General features: G+C 34.5%; 3 protein-coding genes across 3 annotated transcripts in view; 1 reads left to right on the top strand and 2 right to left on the bottom strand.

Moving 5' to 3' along the window:
- LOC129421736 (nuclear cap-binding protein subunit 1) overlaps positions 1 to 11,088 on the bottom strand; it is a 23,576-nt gene extending 12,488 nt beyond the window's left edge. The window contains exons 1-16 of the mRNA XM_073854499.1: positions 10,891 to 11,088; positions 10,300 to 10,391; positions 10,124 to 10,224; positions 9,878 to 10,034; positions 6,949 to 7,056; positions 6,718 to 6,839; positions 6,447 to 6,516; positions 6,136 to 6,351; positions 5,805 to 5,902; positions 2,056 to 2,119; positions 1,834 to 1,944; positions 1,676 to 1,740; positions 1,488 to 1,550; positions 1,322 to 1,396; positions 1,118 to 1,221; positions 576 to 697 (exon numbers count right to left, since the gene is read on the bottom strand). Of these exons, the coding sequence (XP_073710600.1) occupies positions 576 to 697; positions 1,118 to 1,221; positions 1,322 to 1,396; positions 1,488 to 1,550; positions 1,676 to 1,740; positions 1,834 to 1,944; positions 2,056 to 2,119; positions 5,805 to 5,902; positions 6,136 to 6,351; positions 6,447 to 6,516; positions 6,718 to 6,839; positions 6,949 to 7,056; positions 9,878 to 10,034; positions 10,124 to 10,224; positions 10,300 to 10,391; positions 10,891 to 10,924 (1,602 nt within the window). The 5' untranslated portion in view covers positions 10,925 to 11,088. The remainder of the gene's footprint in view (positions 1 to 575; positions 698 to 1,117; positions 1,222 to 1,321; positions 1,397 to 1,487; positions 1,551 to 1,675; positions 1,741 to 1,833; positions 1,945 to 2,055; positions 2,120 to 5,804; positions 5,903 to 6,135; positions 6,352 to 6,446; positions 6,517 to 6,717; positions 6,840 to 6,948; positions 7,057 to 9,877; positions 10,035 to 10,123; positions 10,225 to 10,299; positions 10,392 to 10,890) is intronic.
- Positions 11,089 to 11,147: 59 nt separating this feature from the next.
- On the top strand, positions 11,148 to 14,601 carry LOC129421737 (thiosulfate sulfurtransferase/rhodanese-like domain-containing protein 2). The gene is made up of 8 exons (XM_073854500.1): positions 11,148 to 11,503; positions 12,221 to 12,504; positions 12,581 to 12,812; positions 12,904 to 13,009; positions 13,136 to 13,251; positions 13,743 to 13,901; positions 13,983 to 14,121; positions 14,200 to 14,601. Exons 1-8 carry the CDS (start codon positions 11,372 to 11,374, stop codon positions 14,430 to 14,432), a joined length of 1,401 nt encoding a protein of 466 aa, XP_073710601.1. The 5' UTR covers positions 11,148 to 11,371; the 3' UTR covers positions 14,433 to 14,601.
- On the bottom strand, positions 14,597 to 18,255 carry atp6v0e1 (ATPase H+ transporting V0 subunit e1). Its single transcript, XM_055177243.2, has 4 exons — positions 17,970 to 18,255; positions 17,462 to 17,509; positions 15,358 to 15,481; positions 14,597 to 15,274 (listed from the first exon to the last, which is right to left on the bottom strand). Exons 1-3 carry the CDS (start codon positions 18,071 to 18,073, stop codon positions 15,388 to 15,390), a joined length of 246 nt encoding a protein of 81 aa, XP_055033218.1. The 5' UTR covers positions 18,074 to 18,255; the 3' UTR covers positions 14,597 to 15,274; positions 15,358 to 15,387.
- Positions 18,256 to 18,366: the final 111 nt, after the last annotated feature.

Raw genomic sequence — 18,366 nt, 5'->3', positions numbered from 1 at the left:
TGGAACTCGCGCTGCGTCACTGTGTATATCAAATGTGTATATCAAATTTAACCAATGATGAGGCTTAATGACAAAGACAGGGTGACACGGGGGCCAGGAAGTATATCGCTATCTGATATATTGCCATTTTGGTATGAATCAACATTCGCATACAGAAGATATAAGCCTTAAAAACTAAAAGTTTAGCACATGTGATTAAAGTCTAGAATTTTTATGATATTATCCTACACTACACAGGGAATAATATGGATTTTTTCTAGAAAACTTCTTGCATAAAATAGATTTGTATGCATGTATATTTTCAAAAACTTTCCAGGGCCTTGAATTTTTAGATTATAAGGACACGTGGGAACCCTGTGATATGACTTGTGCAATTGTGAGAAAATTTGCAAAATAATTAGGAAAATGAAAAATAAAAATTATTCGGTTATTTTCATTTTATTCAGCTTAGGCCAAGAATTTTCCTTTCGATGCATTCCTATCATAAAGTAAGAAAACCCCTGATACGTGCTACTGTATAAAGAGGTTTACTTGCGCCATCTAAGAGATTAAAACACAGTTATGGTTGACTCATCATCATCATCATCCTGGTTGGGATTTGGCACATCTTTTAATATGGTGAGAATCTCCTCATTTGACGCTCGGTTTTTGATAGCGTTAGACACTGTGATAGACACCGCATATCCTGGCAATGAAGCTATAAACAAATTGTAAAAAAGAAAGTGGTTATAGACACTAATCTGATTAGGCAATAATCAATATTAAATCATATTTTCCTAATTCAAACACATAGGGACGGTTTCCGGACAGGGATTAGACTAGTCCTAGACTAAAATAAATTAAAGAGCTGTCCAAATAAAAATAAAAAACTTTCACTGACATATTTTAAAATACATCAAAATTCACACAAGTAATGATTTTAGTAAGGCATGTTTGTTAAAACTAGTTTTATTTCATAATTAAACTAAGGCCTAGTCTTGGCTTAAGCCCATCTCTGTCCGCGAAACCACCCCTTAATCCTTTTCTTGCGCAGTATTCAATCTTTTGAATTATATTGCGTTTATGTCTGACTACACTTTAACTCAAATCACAGATGAATACAGGCGTCAGAACGTACCACTGGTCTCATCTCCATATTTATAGTGACACAAGGGATCAGCAGGAATCATAGTTGTGAAACCCGAAGGAACGATGTCCACTATCCGCTGATGATATGACAATCTGCAGATTTGTAAAATCGAGGAACGACACGTTAAAGGCAACATAAGAAGAAACAGATACCATTTGGCAGCTATAATAAAATGCTTGCAATGAAATGTACCTCATACACTTCTCCAAAACTTCTTTAACAAACTTGGGTTTGGGCTTATCAGGCTCCTGAGTCAAGCAGTCAGCCCTGAAGAGACAGTTCAACACGTAAATGACTCGAGAAGCTTTTAGATATGTAAGAGATCAATGATGTCCAAAGATAAATGACTCGGTCTTACCAGTCATCCCAGCTCCATCTGAACTGGAAGTTACTTAAATGATGTGAGAACCAGTTGATGAGTCTGAATGAAAAAAGTCATAAAAGGACACATAGCTTTAAAAATTGAAGATGTTTGCTGCATTTACCGATCAATTTTTAAATGGGTAAATTTGATGTAGCTGATCATATAACGTCACACAGACTCACCGGTCTACACATATGGTGTTCATTGTGTCCAGTCTCATGTACATCATTTCTGTGGCTTGAGCGAGCTGATGAATCACAGGTTAAAGAAAAACTACAACACACGAGCATAACCAAAAACATAACTGGATATTGTCAGTTTCCATCTGGGTAAAGGATACGACTTGTGGTAAAGAGCCCGGCTGCAGTTTACAGAGCTCAATAAGTAATGACGTGTACAAGACATCAATGTGGGGTGGAGCAGGCAACATGAATAACTCACCAAATATCACCTCCACATCAACACATAACATTACACCAGCAAATCAAACTTGGGTATAATAATTATTAGTGCACTTATAGAAAGTTTTTGCTGTGTGGCACAGCACTGCATTATTATTCACCTCCACTATGTGGTAGTTAAGGGGTATCTTGTTTTTGCCAGGATAGCTGAGCAACTGGGCAGCGCTTTAAACAGAAGAAAACATGTTAAAAAGTTAAAAAAATTAAAAATGGAAAACACCTGCAACCAGTGGCTTGTAGGTCGATGTTTTCAGCATGTGGATGATTATATAATTGCAAGTACATCCAAAGTCAAAGAGTCTCAATGCATATGGTTTTTGCATATGTATGCATGTATACATTTAAAGTCGCCACGAAACGGAAGTAGCGATTGCCTTATTTTCCCCGTGGTGACGTATATCTGAATGAAACGGCTTTTGAAATGAAATAAGGCAGGTCTGGATTTGAATTTGTCCATCGAGATCTGATTGGATCGTTTAAAGTTGGGTCGTGTTGCTAATCGTTGCCATCTTCTCCCGGACCCTGCCCACCTGCCGTACTTATGACCGGAAGTGAAGAGAGATCGTTTTGAGGAGGGGTGAGATTTGCATTTTTGATTAAAGATTATGAGCACACACACATTTTTTAAATATAATGAAGCTCACAGATTAGTCATTTGTTAATAATACCACAATATTAAAATATATATATATATAGTTTTTCATTTCAATTTCATTGCGACTTTAAGAAATGTGTACATGTGTATATACACATTTGTATATTTATGTATAATTTAAATGACATATAAATACTTAATATATAAATTTAATTTTTTTTCTTAAAATGATACATGCATGTATGCATATTTATATATATATATATAATTATTATACACAGTTCACACACATATATGATGTAAACAAAAACTTTTATTCTGCTATTGATTAATCATGCATCCCTAGTTCTTATACTTGTTCTTACGTTAGTGAATTGGAAGTATTCTAATGATTGGCCGTCAATTTGCATAATACACGCCCAATCCAGCTCAATACACTGCTAAAAATGATTTTCAAGAAGAAAAAAATTTCTTAGTATTCTTGTCTTGTTGTCAGTAAAAATATCGAAAACTTCTTAAGTTAAGATGCTTTTTCTTGATGAGCAAAACAACCCGGGAGAATGAGTCTAGTTTTTAGACCAAAAATATCAAATTTAAGTGATTTTGTGCATAAATCAAGCAAAAAAATCTGCCAATGGGGTAAGCAAAAAAATCTTGAACATTTTTCTTAAACAGTAAATTCACAGACAACTGCTTACCCTATTGGCAGATTTTTTGCTTGTTTTATGCACAAAATCACTTAAATTTGATATTATTGGTCTAAGAACTGGACTTATTTTCTTGGGTCGTTTTGCTCATCAAGAAAAAGCATCTTAAATTAAGAATTTTTAGATATTTTTACTGAAAACAAGACAAAAATACTAAGAATATTTTTCTGGAGAATCATTTTTTGCAGTATATAAGGGCTTTCCGCATCACAGCGCTGGTCCACAGAAAATTAAAAAGCAGTTTGTCTCCGAAGCAAAAAAATCCATGATCATATTTATAATCTGTAATATTCGGTTTTGCTTTGCATTTTCAATTTGCGAGGTTTTGATGTTGGTGGAGGAAGTCAGATGTGCCGTGTGTCCAACGGAGTAACATTAGTAAAAAAAGAAGTATTGGATGCGATAAAATACATTTAATATGACTTTACGCATATGTAACTAAAATAAAACGGACAGGAGATCAAGTCATTGACGTTTGGCATTAAGCAGACGCTTTCATATAAACATTTAAAAAGTGAGGAAACAAAGCGTAAAGATTTATCATTATGCGCATCATCTTTATATGTATAGAAAAAAAATATTATTATATTATTATTATTATTATCTAATAATGTATAATATATTTTAAATAACAATAGATAATATCAAATATTTTAAAATCAAATATAACAACAAAATGACCAATAAAAGCAATAAAAAGTTAAACTATGATTATCAGAGGACATTTAGGGTCTGCCGGGACGGTTTATTAATGTGAAATTTCACAGCACAAGTTTGTTCATAAAACTGATGCCTTTTTTTCCAATTGTTTTTCACATCTTAAGGTGTTTTTGCAACTACTTTCAGGGTTCCCACACCTTAGTTAACTTCAAATTCAAGGACCTCTCAAGGACTTTCCAGGTTCAATACCCTCAAATTCAAGGACTAAATGTGAGGACACATTTCAAGTGAGAGCAAGTTAACATCGTGTTACCTTTTAAGATACATTGTTGACACTTTGGGGACGCCTCTAGGAGTAAGTGCGTCTGAATGTGTTTATCAAATTCAACCAATGGTGAGGCTTAACGACAAAGACAGATTGATATTGAAATAAATCTGAAATTTCGCCAAAGACGGCGTTACAGGGACGCAGGAAGTATGGCAAGGGAGACGCAGTGTCTCGTTCTCAGGAAAGAACAGTTACATACGTAACCCGAGATGTTTTCATGTGTCAAACACAACTATGCCAAAAAAGCATTTTGGTATGAATCAACATTCACATACAGAAGAAATAAGCATTTAAAGAGAACAGTTTAGCACGTATGTTTAAAAGGCTGGAAATTTTATGATATTATCCTACAATACACAGGGAATAATATGGATTATTGATTATTATTCCAGAAAACTTCTTGCATAAAATAGATTCAAGCACTTTCAATGACCAGTATCTATGTGAGTGATTCTTACGAAACCATTGAAACACCACGGCACTAATGATTTTACCTTTAAAATGTGTAATATAGTAACATTAAAAAGCATCAGAATTAACACAATACTGTGTTCTATCTTGCACAATGTGTGATTTCAACATAAGAATTTATAATTGTAAATTTTATCTCATTTTCTGCTGAAATTCTCATTACCGCAATGTGTCCGGCTGTGTTTGAACATGCGTTATGTTGTAATTTAATCAAATTAACACAAAAATATTAAGAAAAAAAATAAATGGATGTTTTGCTAGACTACTTTAGATGACAGAAAAAATATTTACTGAATATTCATCTATAATAATAATGAAGAAAAATTAGGAAAATGATTTGTCCATGCCTGATGTTCTCATCCTCCGCAACACTTTTTGAGAACAGTTTAAGCACACATACAGAATTTTAATAAAGTTTGATTTTGAGTGACCAAGCACATGGACCAGTTACTTCAAGATGGCTACCAGGTAAGATCATTTTTTTACAGTTAATTTGAAATATTGTCTTGTCAGAATGCTTACACGACATTTTGATTATCATTACCGCAACAGATGCTTATTAAATGTTAATTTAATTAATAGAAGCATAATACTTTGATTTTAAATGCATGTGCAGAATCTCCAAATTATGTTCTTTCAGGTTTGTCATGTCATTTTGAAAATATGTCAGTGTTGAGGTTTTCTGACTGTTGCGGTAATGAGATTTTTTAGGACTAATTTTTTTAATTCTGTTACAAAAAGTGTTAAATGATAAGTAAAAGTTTTAAAATTAATGTTCCCATTTACTCCAGACTTTGTTTTTCAATGTCTGGTGGGGAAAAAGTAAATTTAAGCAATTTTTACATTTTCATGCTTGACATTTTTAAACCCTGAACAATATAATATTTTCTGTAAAAAGTGTCTTGCATAGCTAAAAAACATGATTTCCTGTTGTCTGAATTAGTGTCAATTCTGTTACTGTCAAACTCTCAACTTACGAGTAGCAAATTATTAAAATAATTAAAATATAATCAAGAAAAAGCAAAACAAATATGATTTTGGACACCAATATACATGCAATTATAAATCCCTCGTGTGCAGAGGACTGACCAGGTCTTCCTCTCTTTCCAGTGGGACTTGATGATACAGTGCAGATTCTCTTCGATGACAAAACGCTCAACCGAATGACTGCCTGGCATTACCGGCCCCTGATAATCACACAAACACACAACATCACCGCATTAAGCATGAACGTACAATACTACAAAATACAAGATTGATTTTCCAGTAATCTATGGACCTCCGAACATTTTTATCTGCTGATGTAAGCAATATAGGTGGGGAACGTAATAATATCATCTTAATCTCTGTGATTTCAGTTTCGCAATACATTTCAATTACAGCAGAACTCAAGTATCAAGGGATGTCTGTGACCTCGTACCTCCGGGGCATCAGTGTAATCGAACATGCGAAAGACGACACGGGGCACTGGATAGACGGCGTCATCAGAGTGGGCTGGAGGGGTGAACGGGGGCAGGTTGTGCTGCAGGGCTTCACACAGCACGCTGTCAAATGCGATATACGGCCGCAGGATGTGACGCTCTTGCCAGCGGTCCTTCTTCAGCTTTTGCACTTGAGACCAGAGACAGTCTAAATACTAGAGAAAGAATTTTAAAAAAATCAGAATAAAATTGATAGACATTCTGCATATAGTTAAAGTGACCTGGACGAATCCCGCGGTCTGACTGTCACCTCTTCCTGTGGATGGGGCTTTTCTGCAGTCCACACTTGCAACATGGGAACATGAATCTTCTGTCGCCGCCTGAAATAAAAATTTTAACATGATATAGCAGAGCAAATTCTTCCAATTTACTGCACCAAATTATTAAAATGGATTACTTTATGAATTAACCATCTGAAAAAATAATGACTGGACAACAAATGCAACTGCATTTATAAATCACCCTTGTATTTTTTTCTTTAAGAACTAGAGATCTGTGTAAAGGTTTAAAGAGGAACTTACTTCAGGTAGCCTTCGATTTGGTTAAACAAGCGATCCATTTCTACGTCCTTCTTCTCGTACAACTCCTTGCCAACCCATGGAAGGCTCGACAGCACGGCGTATACATACCAGTCAGACCGCACCTGCACAGACATATCCATTAGCATCCGGTAATCTTTAAACAATAAGAAACCATATCTATAAAATCATTAGATAAAAGTGTCTGCTTAATGACAGATGTAAGATGTGTACCTGTGGAATGTCCTCTTCCTGCGTAACACTGACAAAGTTTTCGAACATAGCAACCATGGAGGGAGCTGCAATGACGTGACAGTTCACCAGGTCACTCAAGAAACGCACCTGCAGTGGAAATGAAGAATAAAGGAAATTAAAAAGACAAAAAAAAAACCTAAACAAACACAGGGTTCCCACCCTAAAACAAATGTCAAATTCTCTGACTTCTACCCAACTAAAAAGCTGAATTTTCATGACCTATATCTGAGATGCCATGAGCCTGATAATGTAGTGTAAATAAATTTGCTTAAATGCATGAAAGAAAAAAACAATGCAAGATCGCAAGATTCACCCCATAATCAGTCAAAGTCCGCATATTTATGCGGGGGCTGCATTTTTTCAAATACGCCGCAGTTTCGCAGCATAAATTGCACATCTCCTTGCGCAAAATATGCGGGTCTTGCTTGATTTCATAATCCCTGCGTTATCGTAGCAAAATTCTCATATTTCTTAGTTATGAAGTTATGTGATTATGTGACGTGAACATCAATGGAAAGCTGCAAACAGTTTTTGCAAGTTTGCACAGTTTTTGCAAGTTCCCGCAATTTCATAGCATAAAATTGCATAAATATCCCGCATATTCCATTGTATTTTTTAAGAAAACATGCCGCAAAATTAGGGCTGGGTATTGGCAAGGGCCTCATACGTATCCCGATACATGGACCATGATACAATGTATCACGATACGATACGCTGCAAGTTGCGGTACATTGCAATGCTTTCCTTTTTTTATCAAAAATGTAAAAAAAATAGAGCTGACTTTTTTTTAGCCAAAGTGCGTCCACACAAAAACTGCAGGTTTTTTTTTTTTTTTTTTTTGCCATATTTTCACTCTAACACACTAACTTCTGAGACACTGGCCGTGTATGACAGACAACTGGACATCAACAACTACAGCAGTGGCGAAGGAGAACGTTTGACGCACACAGAGGGATTATAAAATCTTTTAAATATCAATAGTAGAGATTGAAATATCGATACACTACCGTGGAAAAATTTATCACGATATTTAGCTGTATTGATACTTTTGCGCAGCCCTACGCAAAATCAAGGATTTTTGCCCGCAACAATCACAAAAAAACTCTGCGTTTTTCTGGAAGGACCGATAAACAGCCGTTTAGATTATAATCTCACTTGAAATCAGTGGAGGCTTGGACCCGGAATCAGCATTCCTTACGTGAGAACTTAACAGTGGTGGACAGTAACGAAGTAAATGTAATTCGTTACTGTACTTAAGTAGTTTTTTCGCGTATCTGTACTTTACTCAAGTACTTTTATTTTGGGAGACTTTTACTTTTACTACATTTTAAAGTCAAATATCTTACTTTTTACTCCACTACATTTAAAAAAAATCGGTCGTTCCTTTTTATTTATCAGTGTATAAAAAACGTAACTGGGCAAACTAAAGCTGCACAAAAAAACTAGGATGCACACGTGATGCGTCAAACCACCAATCAGGGTACAGCATGCCCTTCGTTTTGAACTTGTTTTGGTTGCCGCGCTGTTTCACGTAAGCTACGCGAGTCACGCGAGTGCAGCAGCCAGCCAATGCATCGTTTGGAGAATGAAACTGCATTCAAAAACAACGGAGGAGATAACTGACCCGTCACAACAACAATGGCCTTATTTACGCGAGTTTTTTTAAGTCCTTGAATAAAAGAACGAGTCCTTCGTGTCTTCTCTGCCTGCCTTGAAACTGTGCTATTTCGTTTTAAAAGAATACTCTTTCAAATCTAAGGAACACGTAGAGGTAAGCCATTTTTATTCTGGTTATATTTTTAAATGAGCAATCTTAACAGTAGCTTGCAGAAAACTGTTAATTGTGTTGCTAAAATATATACGACGTTATCATGAATGAACTGTACGCTATGCAGGCTGAAGCTATTTTTAGCCGTATAGTTAGCTGTTTCACTTAAGTTCATTGTATTTGAAGCTCAGTGCTCTGTTATTTTGAAATGACAATTAATCACTATCAACAATGTTGTAAAATATAAATGACATTTTGACTAGCCATGCAGTGTATGATGCTTAAACAGGCAGGTGGATTGGAGTGCTCCCTATTAACTGAGATTGTTATTAATATTTTCAAAAGTTTTGCTTCCAAAATATATAAATACATTTAATTATGTATTACAATAAACATATGACATGCTAAAGCACATGAAACGTTTCTGAAATTATATTCTGTAAGGCTTGTTTTATTTGTCAAAGAAAGGGAGACTGATTTCTAGATAACGTTATGTATTTAATGTTTTGAAAACTATTGTGAACCTGTGCTTAAGTCAAGTTTTTATTACACTTAAACTGTTAAATTATTTAACAAATAAATCTTGAAATGAGACTTACTGCTCTCAAATCCTGTTATTTCATTTGATGATGCTAAAGGAAATTTTTTGTTTTTAAGGTTTTAGGCTTATGATAATTTTAATAGACATCAGTGTCTGATTTATTAATGTCCTTCTATTAATAGATTGGTTAGCCAAGAGAGTTATTTCACATAATTTGAGTTTTGTGACAAAAATGATACGGCCATAATAAATCACAGTAGCCTACTTTTGTACTTAAGTACATTTTGAGGCAGATACTTTTGTACTTTTACTCAAGTAAAAATTTTAAGCAAGTACTTCTACTTTTACTTGAGTAATATTTTACCCTGGGTATCTTTAGTTTTACTCAAGTACACGATTTGTGTAATTCGTCCACCACTGGAACTTAACAAGCGGATTACATTTTGATAAATGCAAACTAAAATTTAAAGCGACCCTGATATTTCATGACTTCAATTCCTGACTTTCAATGTCTGGAATAGACCTTTAAAATTCCCTGATATTCCAGAAATTCCATGACCCGTGGGAACCCTGCACAAATGAACTGCAATAACACATACCAGGTAAAGAGCCTCGGTGTACAGGTTTGACTTCAGCGTCTCCTTAAGTTGTCGAATCATGGCCTCCACAAACTCTCCTCCGAAATTGTAGTTGCGAGCATTCAGAAGCCCCACCAACGTGCTGTACACCGTCAGCTTCTCAGGCAAAAGCCTTGCACTGTGTCAACAAAGCAGAAATGCTTCACAAACAACGGTATCAGTTTTGAAGGCATATCCAGGAAAGCAATAGATAAATAGTTGACTTACACACAACATAGGATGCGCAGGATTTTGCTTTTATAATTCGGGAGATCAGCTTCAAGGACACCAGCAAGACCTTCCAAATTACTCTCCAAGGAGGACGTACTCTGAAAACGATTACATCAGTTACATCTGAACAGTCATTTCATAAATTGACAGATCAAAAAGACGTGAGATCATACCTTTTCTCCCACTCGACATATCAGCGACTCCAGACGGTCCTCGATCTCAATAGGTTCTGATGTTCTCCTCCTTTTGTGAGGTTGGGAACCTCCTGGAATGAAAAAAATGAACTTACTCAGCAAAATTGCCTCCATGAGCCAAAGGGATACGTTATATATTTATAAAAAGTTATATATAAGTGCACAAGGTATACAGCATAAGATGCACAAATTTAGGTTGTGTACAGTACATAAAACAATTAGAGACAATACGCATTTATATAAAATGTGCAATGTAGAAATGTATAAGCAGGGCAAAAAAAATGTTTTTTAACAAATCTATGTAATGATGCATATATATACATATAGCTCATCACAACTGAATCATATTTGCTCACATGATGGTGACACATTTTAATTGGTTGCGCGGCATTTTAGCATGCAAATGTGTAATGGATGCTGAGCGCATAATGGAAATAAACTGAAAATTCTCTCAAAACTCTAGCACGAAAGTCGTTCACGAACAAGCATAAAAATAAAAAAAAAATCACAATATTTCAATGACCTAACACATCTGAGATAGCGTGGACGCTAAAATGCTAACACGCTTACCATCATTCTCATCGCTGTGCCTTCGCCTGGACATTGTTCAAACGTAACACGCAAACTTTTTAATCAGTAAAGAAAGCCCTCTATTTACACACTGTTGTTTTGCCGGGATATTTCTATCCACTAAAATTGAATTCAGTGAAGCATAAAGGTTTGAATGGCAACAGCGGTTAGCCACACTAGAAAAATAAAGCGGTCGATTTAAGAAGAGCACTTCCGGCGTCACCGGAAATACGTCACCAGAATTGCGTCTCGTTTTAATCTTCCGCAAGCATGAATTCACGTTGAATTCTTTTGAATAATTTGTGTGTTCAGTTTTATAAAACTATAAGTGTAATTATTAAATTGCACGGACAATTTGAAGGGCGTCACGTGATAAATTTTAGTTTGTTTTTATATGTCTGTGATTTCATAGGGATTGTGTAACGTTAGTTATTTTCTTAAAATAATCATTGGAGTGATAACGTTCTTAATTCAGTTTATAATGGCATGCGATAGCTTCACCGAAAGTGTGCTTGTTCATCTGGATGTTGAGAGTTTTGGTCCAGAGGTCCATAAGGAACACAAACCAGACTTTTCAACAACAAGGAAACTGTACTCTTATATCAAAAAGAAGGTGAGTAATAAAAGCAATAGAAACCATCACACAAATTGTAATGGTTATAATGGAAACTATAATGCTCTATTGGTAATGTATTGGCTTCTGGTTGTGTCATCAAGTGAATGGGAACCAATAGGACACCATTAAAGGGATAGTTCACTTTAAAATTAAAATTCTGTCATCATTTACTCATCCTCATGTTGTTTTAAACCTGTATGAATTTCATTTTTCTGATAAACACAAAAGAAGATATTTTGAGAAATGATGGTAAACACACAGCAATAGTGACCATTGACTTCCATAGTAGGAATTAAAAAAAATATCATGGGATTTAATGTATACCGTCAACTTTGTGCTTATCATCATTTATCACATTATTTCCAGAATATTTTTTCCTACTATGGAAGTCAATGGTCACTATCTGCTGTGTGTTTACCATCATTTCTCAAAATATCATCTTTTGTGTTCATCAGGAAAAAGAAATTCATACATGTTTAAATTAAAACAACACGAGGATGAGTAAATGATGGGAGAATTTTCATTTTAAAGTGAACTATTCCTTTAAATCCTAATGAAAGAGCCAAAACACTACGTGAATGAGTTTTGTAATGCTTGTTCATAATTGCATTTGAAGTTAAAGCCATAAGAATTGGTATCGGGGTTTTTTCAGCAGGGTAGTGATGATGTCATTTAGTGTTTTAAACATATTTCTATTCTCTTCTTAATGTTTAGACATTTGCAACATTTGTGGCATCCAAAAAAGTCACATCTTGTAAAAACACTACGGATCTTTGGCAATGCTGTGGGAAGTCATTTGAAGAGTCTTCATTAATACACAAACATGTTGCCAATGATCACACCAGTGAAATTTACCAGCTGACCACAGAGACCCTGGAGATGATGCTTCACCCGGCAGGACACGAGGACTCCATGCAAGAGTCCATTAATGATGAATTAACAGATGTGTCAACCTGGATCCCTGATACAAGCAACGTCTCAGAGGATGATCTTATCAAGTAGGTGCATTTCATAAATGTAATGAAATAATGCTTTGATTATATGAAGATGAGGGGTTTATGTGGTTTGTTTTAGGGGCCCAGGTGAAGTGTTGCTGTATTACTGCTACTGCGAAGTAAAAAACACAAAACTCATTTGCCAGTGGCAGAAAGAGCTTTGTTCAAAACTTCATCTGACAGGCAAGATTCGAGTGGCTACTGAGGGGATCAATGGGACGGTTGGTGGTACCAAAACAGCCACTAAACTTTACATCAAGGCAATGCTGTCACATCCAAGCTTTAAAATAATGCAAGCACAGGATTTCAAAGTAAAGACATATTTGACTTACACAGTACAGAATTATACTGACATGCACAAAAAAGTCAAAATTAATCTACACAAATATTCTTTTACCTTAGAAAAGTGAAGGTGGTGCAGATTGTTTTTTGGATCTTAGGGTTGGTGTCTACAAAGAAATTGTGCCCATGGGTGTGGATCCAGATACCATCTCATACAGATTAGCTGGTGAGTTTTATTGATAGTATTAATCTTTTTTTTTATTTTTAACTTTGCCTCACAATCTTTGTGTACTTGTATATTTGTAAAAGAGCAATATTAAGACGTGAGTATCTTGCACATTTTGTGTTACAGGGATACATTTGGAGCCAGAAGAATTTCATAAAGAAGTAAAGGCCTTTGTGGAAAATAAGTCCATGTCTAGTGATACAATACTGCTAGACTGCAGAAACTTCTATGAGAGCAAAATTGTAAGTGCCAACCTACTAAGTTAGCAAAGTACACTGCAAAAAATGATTTTCAAGAAAAAAATTCTTAGTATTTTTGTCTTTTTTTCAGTAAAAATATCCAAAAATTCCAAAATTAAGATGCTTTTTCTTGATGAGAGGAACGACCCAGGAAAGTAGGTCTGGTTTTTAGACCAGAAATGTCGGGTTTGGGTGATTTTGTGCATAAAACAAGCCAATGGGGTAAGCAAAAAGATCTAACATTTTTCTTAAACACTAAATTCAAGAAAAATTTGCTTAACCCATTGGCATTTTTTTTCTTGTTTTATGCACAAAATCACTTAATATTGATATTTTTGGTCTACAAACTCGACTTATTTTCTTGGGTCGTTTTGCTCATCAAGAAAAAGCATCTTAATTTAAGAATGTTTAGATATTTTTACTGAAAACAAGACAAAAATAATACAATTTTTGCAGTGTAGTAATCTGATAACCTGTAACCTGTCTGTTCTCAGGGTCAGTTCAGTCAATGTTTAGCACCTGACATCAGGAAATTCAGCTACTTCCCAGACTATGTTGATGAGAATTTGGATCTCTTTAAGGACAAAAAGGTTCTGATGTATTGTACAGGAGGGATCCGCTGCGAGCGGGGTTCAGCTTATCTCAAATCCAAAGTAAGTCTGAATAAAAAATATTGTTTAAGCAAATCTGTAAAGGCTTGAATTCCCAAAGCAATTTTTTACCAAATTACACAGAATGTATGCAAGGAGGTGTACCAGCTCAAAGGAGGCATTCACAAATACCTGGAGCAGTTTCCCGACGGCTTTTACCGCGGTAAACTCTTTGTGTTTGATGAACGTTATGCAATCGCATTCAACAAAGACATCATCTCAGGTGTGTAGTGCAAGCCTTAACTTTCAAAACCATAATGGTGCATGCGAGCGTAGTATGATGTGCTTCTCTATTCCCCAGAGTGCAGATATTGTGGTTGTCCGTGGGATCAATATCAGCTGTGCTCCACAGTCTTCTGTTGCCAGCTGGTGCTGTCGTGCACCAACTGCAGAGCAAGCGGTCTGACGGCCTGCTGCCCTGCGTGCCAAGCCAAAGAGCAACGACAAAGCGCCGGACCTTCTGATGGGTCTCCATATAAAGAGGAATGTGAATGTACTGTGTCACGACCAAGAATCCCCAAAGACACTTTATGATGATTTGAAAATCATCTCAGATTGTGGTTGGCTTTTAAAAAAAATCTGCCTCTTAATGCACGTTTACAGTTTGTATCAGAATCACTTTCACACTGACTGTTGTACCAATTTAGTGATGCTTTTAAAACCTGTACACGGATGTCAAATTTAAAATAAATTTCCACTCTTCTTTCTTGATTTTATTGGACATACAGAATCATACATGTACAAAAGAAAGGACAGGTTACATGACAAAAACTATACACAAAACAATGCCGGTGTAATACAAATGAAAACAAAAGCAAAGTTTTAATTGCATATTGTTTCTGTCAAAAAACAACAACAAATAAATATATAAACAGACTTTATTACACAAGCATATGCACTGCAAAAAATGACTTTCTTACTTGGTGTTTTTGTCTTGTTTTTAGTACAAATATCAATAATGTTTTTAAATCAACATTAATTTTCTTGATGAGTAAAATGATCTAAGAAAATAAGTAGTTTCTAGACACAAAACATCAAATTTAAGTGAATTTGTGCCCAAAACAAGCAAAAAAAATTCTTGAATTAAGGGTTTGCTTGTTTAAAACACAAATTCACTTCAATTTAATATTTTATATCTATAAACTAGTTATATTTTCTTAGGTCATCAAGAAAATGCATCTTGATTTAAGAATCTTTAGATATTTGTACTTAAAACGGGACAAAAACACCAAGTAACAAAGTCATTTTATGCAGTGTGGGTGTCATTTTTTGATTAGGAATAAAGCATGTAAAGCTTCAATCGATAGGATCTCTCCCTTTCACAGAAAGCGTCAGTGAAATGTTATCCGTTTTGGCACCTCGCATGCCTCCAGCATCTGCTCAGGGTGAGAAAAAGTTAAATTAATGCACAAAATGCCAATAAAAACATGCTCAGTAAAATGTATGACAAGTTCACTACCTGGTTTATGAAGGGATCCAGTGATGGACCCTATGGCCAGTGATGGTAAAGGTACCAGATGGTATCGTTGCTCAGTGATGGTCCCATCAATGGATTGAGCTGGGCGAGAATAGCAATCAGCCAGCTAAAACAAAACCAAGTCATAAATAAACAGTCAAAAGAAAGTACACTGCAAAAAATCCCAATGGGGTAGGCAAAAAAAAAAATCTTGAAAATTTTTCTTAAACACTTAATTTAAGTTTACCCCATTGGCAGGTTTTTTGCTTGTTTTATGCATAAAGTCACTTAAATTTGGTATTTTCTTGGGTCGTTTTGCTCATCAAGAAAAAGCATCTTAATTTAAGAATTTTTAGATAGTATTTTTGTCTTGTTGTCAGTAAAAATATCAAAAATTTCTTAAATGAAGATTCTTTTTCTTGATGAGCAAAACGACCCCAGAAAATAAGTCTAGTTTTTAGAACAAAAATTTCAAATTTAAGTTATTTTGTGCATAAAAAAGCATCTTAATTTAGGAATAAATTTTTAGATATTTTTACTGAAAACAAGATAAAATACTAAGAAAATCTTTCCTAGAAAATAATTTTTTTGCAGTGTAAGAAAGTGCACTGCCAAATATTTTTTTTCTTAGTATTTTTGTCTTGCTGTCAGTAAAAATATCTTAAATTAAGATGCTTTTTCTTGATGAGCAAAACAACCCAAGAAAATCTAGTTTTTGGACCAAAAATATCAAATTTACGTGATTTTGTGCATAAAACAAGCAAGAAAATCTGCCAATGGGAAGTAAAAAAATCTTGAACACTAAATTCAAGAAAAATTTGCTTACCCCGTTGGCAGATTTTTCTTTAGCTTGTTTTATGCACAAAATCACTTACATTTGATATTTTTGGTCTACAAACACGACTTATTTTCTTGGGTCGTTTTGCTCATCAAGAAAAGGCATCTTAATTTAAGAATTTTTAGATATTTTTACTGAAAACAAGACAAAAATACTAAGAAAATCTTTACTAGTAAATATTTTTTTGCAGTGTAAGAAAGTGCACTGCAAAATTTTTCTTATTTTTACTGACAAAAAAACAAAAATACTACACTGCAAAAAAATGATTTTCAAGAAGAAAAAAAATCTTAGTATTTTTGTTGTGTTTTCAGTAAAAATATCTAAAAATTCTTAAATGAAAATGCTTTTTCTTGATGAGCAAAACGACCCCAAAAAATAAGTCTAGTTTATAGACCAAAAATATCAAATTTAAGTTATTTTGTGCAAAAAAAAGCATCTTAATTTAGGAATTTTTAGATATTTTTACTGAAAACAAGACAAAAATACTAAGAAAATCTTTACTAGAAAATCGTTTTTTTTTTCAGTGTAAGAAAGTGCACTGCAAATTGTTTTCCTTATTTTTACTGACAACAAGACAAAAACACTATCTAAAATTTCTGAAATTAAGATGCTTTTTCTTGATGAGCCAAACAACCCCAGAAAATAAGTCTAGTTTTTAGACCAAAAATTTCAAATTTAAGTTATTTTTTTTTTATTTGCTTGTTTTATGCACAAAATCCCTTAAATTTGATATTTTTGGTCTACAAACTCGACTTATTTTCTTGGGTCGTTTTGCTCATCAAGAAAAAGCATCTTAATTTAAGAATTTTTAGATATTTTTACTGAAAACAACACAAAAATACTAAGAATTTTTTTTCTTGAAAATAATTTTTTGCAGTGTACAGCTAAGAGAATTAAATCAACATCAATGTGACAAACCAAACAGTTTCCCACTGCCCCCTAGTGGCGGTTTAGAATAAAACACTATCCTATTTCTTCAAAATACTAAATAATTCACAGCAAAGGAGGACGGTATGATCAGTTTATAAAAGATCAATCAGATCAAACAAATCTATAGCACTACAATCCATTTTAACACGTGTAAATGACACCAAATAAATGGGATGGCATGTTTGGTTTTATTTGTAATCAATACTGGTGTTGCCCACAGGCAATGTCTGACTTTCATCTGTTACAGAACAATCAATCAACCTCTTTTACCACATTAAAATAACACTAATTACTCATAAATACGTAAAATTGATAGAAATATAAAGGTTATGTACTTACAATAGGTAGCAGCAAACAGCAGTCAAAACCAGCATGGTCACAATGACTCTGATGGACATAAATCATAGCGATAAAATATTTATCTAACACTTAAGTTACTTTAATAACCTGACACGAAAATAAAATCGTGTTTCTTTAACGATTTCGTGACTGCCACTTGGCATAACTTACAGTCACATGACTCGTCGTTGAACTTACATGAGGACTGAAATAAGTTACTAGTGAAAAAGTACGTTAGTTGCGTTTTAAGGGAATTCATATTTACTATAACTAACGTTAACGTTATATTAATAATTTATCGTCTTTTTGCATGCAATTCAGATCTTAAAACTTTTAATTTAACGACGTTACTCACTTTCCTAAAGTATACTACTACAAACAAAAACTACAAACACTGTTATCTACTTGTATTATTTATAAAGGTACTTACTTACTCTTTATTTTCAAAAGAATACGTTTAATTCATTTTACGCAAGTTTGGTTGAAGGAAATGCTAATGTTTACTCACCCTCGATTCGGTCCTTTAGGAATAAACCACGGAATAACTCCACCAACAAGACCCCAAAACACAGTCATAACCGACACAGAAATCACAAAAGATGTGCTCGCCATTATAAACGTAATTAAAACTCAGTTTATAAACCTATTTTTCTCAAAACTGACAAACTTCTGCGATAGCGCTCGCGCTCTCAACTGGTGGTGTGGAGGGTGATGATCACGTGACCGTACAGGCACTGACACATGACCGATTCCTCACTGCTTCCTCTACATTATTAAAACTTAAAAAAACACAGATCAAACTAAATATACAGCCGACTTCTGATACTACTGACCCCGTCCTTGTCAAACACAATGCGCACTTTAAAGTGTATGTGGCCTGATACTATTTAATCTACAGTGGAGTC

Source organism: Misgurnus anguillicaudatus, chromosome 16 (assembly GCF_027580225.2).
Source record: "Misgurnus anguillicaudatus chromosome 16, ASM2758022v2, whole genome shotgun sequence".
NCBI classification, from domain to species: domain Eukaryota; kingdom Metazoa; phylum Chordata; class Actinopteri; order Cypriniformes; family Cobitidae; genus Misgurnus; species Misgurnus anguillicaudatus.
The sequence above is the reverse complement of the archived record's forward strand: the minus strand, read 5'-3'. Positions and strand labels throughout refer to the sequence as shown.